The sequence below is a fragment of the Aegilops tauschii genome, chromosome 6 (genome assembly GCF_002575655.3).
Source record: "Aegilops tauschii subsp. strangulata cultivar AL8/78 chromosome 6, Aet v6.0, whole genome shotgun sequence".
NCBI lineage: Eukaryota > Viridiplantae > Streptophyta > Magnoliopsida > Poales > Poaceae > Aegilops > Aegilops tauschii.
Genome location: NC_053040.3, coordinates 174047424 through 174050622, shown reverse-complemented (window position 1 = coordinate 174050622; position 3199 = coordinate 174047424). Strand labels below are relative to the sequence as shown.

The 3199-nt window shown below is 44.8% G+C and overlaps 1 protein-coding gene across 1 annotated transcript; it reads left to right on the top strand.

Moving 5' to 3' along the window:
* Positions 1-706: 706 nt before the first annotated feature.
* LOC141025928 (uncharacterized) lies at positions 707-2989 on the top strand. The gene is made up of 3 exons (XM_073501863.1): positions 707-1250; positions 1542-1881; positions 2068-2989. Exons 1-3 carry the CDS (start codon positions 707-709, stop codon positions 2987-2989), a joined length of 1806 nt encoding a protein of 601 aa, XP_073357964.1.
* Positions 2990-3199: the final 210 nt, after the last annotated feature.

The following is a 3199-nucleotide window of genomic DNA, read 5'->3' as shown; positions in this document are numbered from 1 at the left end:
CTTTACCTCGCTCCACTGGACTCATGTTTATCCCAACACCTTAGTCAAACCACTCTGTAAACCCATCTCGGATCATACTTCATGTGTGGTGACCATTGAAACAAAAATTCCACGTGCCAAGCTATTCCGATTTGAGTCCTACTGGCTGCTTCACCCAGGTTTCATGGATGTGGTCAAAAAGGTTTGGGAACGGCCCATCAACTCCACTAATGCTGCCACGGTCCTATGTCGGAAATTCAAGTTATCACGACAAGAGCTAAAAAAGTGGAGTAAGAACATTTCTCGCTTATCAGTGGCCATTGAGAATACAAACAAGACTTTGAATGAGCTGGATGACCTTGAGAACAAAAGACCTTTGACTATTCCTGAATCCAACTTTCGCAAAATCATCAAAAATCATCTTCTAAGACTGTTGGACTACCAGAAGCAATATTGGAGAAAGCGTTGCACGATACGTTGGGTCAAATTTGGTGATGAAAATACAAAATTCTTTCAAGCAATTGCAACTGAGCGGTACAGGAGAAACAACATCGCTACCCTTCAAACCCCGGATGGTCTGGTTGTGGAGGATCACACCGGGAAAGAACCCTTCTCTTTCAAGCTTACACTGAAAGACTTGGCACTTCCACCCCTACGCAAATGAGATTTAATCTCCCTGCTCTGATCAGACCCGACAGAAAATCTTGGGCACCTCACGCTACCTTTCATGCATGAGGAAATTGACTCGGTTATCAAAGAAATGTCGGCGGATAGAGCTCCCGGCCCGGATGGTTTCAGTGCTTTATTTCTCAAGGCTTGCTGGCCAATCATCAAGGACGACTTCTACACCCTTTGCTCGCAATTCCATGCTGGGGACCTTAATCTCCAAAGCATTAACGATGGGCTAATTACTCTCATACCAAAGGTGGGATCACCATCCACAGTCAATGATTATCACCCAATCACCTTACTCAATTGCTGCCTCAAACTCATTACAAAGCTCCTCGCTAATCGGTTGCAAAAAGTCATTCTAAGGATCATCCATCGCAACCAATATGGCTTCATTCATGGGAGAACAATCCAAGATTGCCTTGCTTGGACCTTTCAATATATTCATCAATGCCAGACATCTAGGAGGAAAACTGTTCTCTTAAAATTGGATTTTGCAAAAGCCTTCGACACGATTGAACATGATTCCATGATCAAAATTATGAAGCACATGGGGTTTAATGACAAATGGTTATCATGGATTCAGGCGATCTTCTCCTCTGGGTGATCTTCCATCTTGCTCAACGGTGTCCCGGGCCGACAATTTCATTGCCGCCGAGGTGTCCGCCAGGGGAACCCACTTTCACCTCTAATTTTCGTTCTGGCGGTGGATCTTCTTCAATCTGCCATCAATGATGCCTTCAGGAGAGGTTTAATTGAGCTGCCCTTTCCCTCCAATGGGAACATGGATTATCCGATTGTCCAATATGCCGATGACACGCTCCTTCTCATGCCCGCCTGCCCCCGACAAGCTGCAATCATTAAGACCATCTTGTCTGATTACACTTCTTCCATTGGGCTGAAAATTAACTTTCACAAGTCAACACTCATTCCCATTAACTTGGACTCGGACATGGCCACCACCATTGCCTCGATTTTTGGTTGTTTGATGGGCTCTATGCCCTTCACGTACCTTGGTCTCCCCTTGGGCACCTCCCGCCCCACACTTCAAGATTTTATGCCACTCGTCAGCTCCATCGAAAGGAACTTGTCCTCTACGCTCTCACTCATGTCATATGCAGGGAAGTTGACTTTGGTTAACACAACAGTCACCTCACTGCTCATCTACGCCATGTGCATGCTCAAGTTCCCTCCCAAGCTCATTGAGATGCTGGATAAAATTAGAAGAAGGTGCCTATGGATCAAAAAGACCGACCAAGGGGGAAAATGTAACTCTCTCGCCGCATGGGACATGGTCTGTAAACCTAAGAACAAAGGAGGCCTCGGTGTGCTAAACCTCAGAATCCAGAATGAGGCCCTACTCATGAAATTCTTGCATAAGTTTTACAACAAGTTGGACATCCCCTGGGTACAACTTACCTGGGATGCTTATTATGATCAGAAAATTCCACATGCCACAGATCCTATTGGGTCATTTTGGTGGAAAGACGTTCTCAAGCTAACTCCAGAATTCCGCGGGATCTCTCGAGTCAATATTGTCTGTGGAACCATGGCCCTCTTTTGGAAAGATCTCTGGACCGATCAATTACTCTCGGAGTCACACCCACGGGCTTACTCGTATGCAGTCAACGAGGATGTCTCTGTGAGAGATTTCTTGGGGATCACGTCATTGGGAATGGCCTTTCATCTACCACTATCCCCCCGGGCTCATGATGAGGTCAGGAACTTGCAATTAATTGCGACCACTACACAACCAATGACTGCCACGTCGGATGTTTGGCACTATGTTTGGGGCAAAACTACTTTTAAATCCATGGATTACTACAAATTCTTCTTCAGGGAGATTCTGTCTCATCAAGTCTTCCGATGGCTCTGGAGATCTAAATGCACAATGAAGCTGAAAGTTTTTGCTTGGTTTTTACTCAATGACAGACTCAACACCCATAATATGCTCAAGAGATGTCATTACAACATAGGAGATGATCATAATTGTCTACTTTGTGGGCTTAACATAGAAGAAACAGTTGAGTACATGATCTTCACTTGCAACTTCAGTAAGCACTATTGGCATGCTCTGGACATAAACTGGGAACCTTTTTTTGGGCGCCTGCAAGCCATTGAGGATCAGAAAGCCTCCCACCCTACACCTATGCTACTTGAGAAATTTGTTGTGGCAGCGTGGAGTATCTGGAAGGAAAGAAACAACAAACACTTCAGAGCTATAGATCCTTCCTTCAGCTCCTGGTTAGGCAGATTCAAGAAAGACTTTCAGCTCCTTCAACACAGGGTCAAAGAGGACCACAAGTCCTTTGTACTCAACTTTGTAAACTCACTACCCTAAGCCTTAGATCTTATTTTGCTACTTTTCTGCTTGATCCAAAGTGATCAAGCATCCACTCCCCCCCCCCCATTTAAATACTCACCTCTGTACAGTGCCCTTTATTTTAATATATTAACACAGTAGGAGCCTTTCCTACTGTTCACGGTCAAAAAACCCAAATAACACATCCACTAGAGTAGCATACATGAGATCCACAAGTATACAAGCACA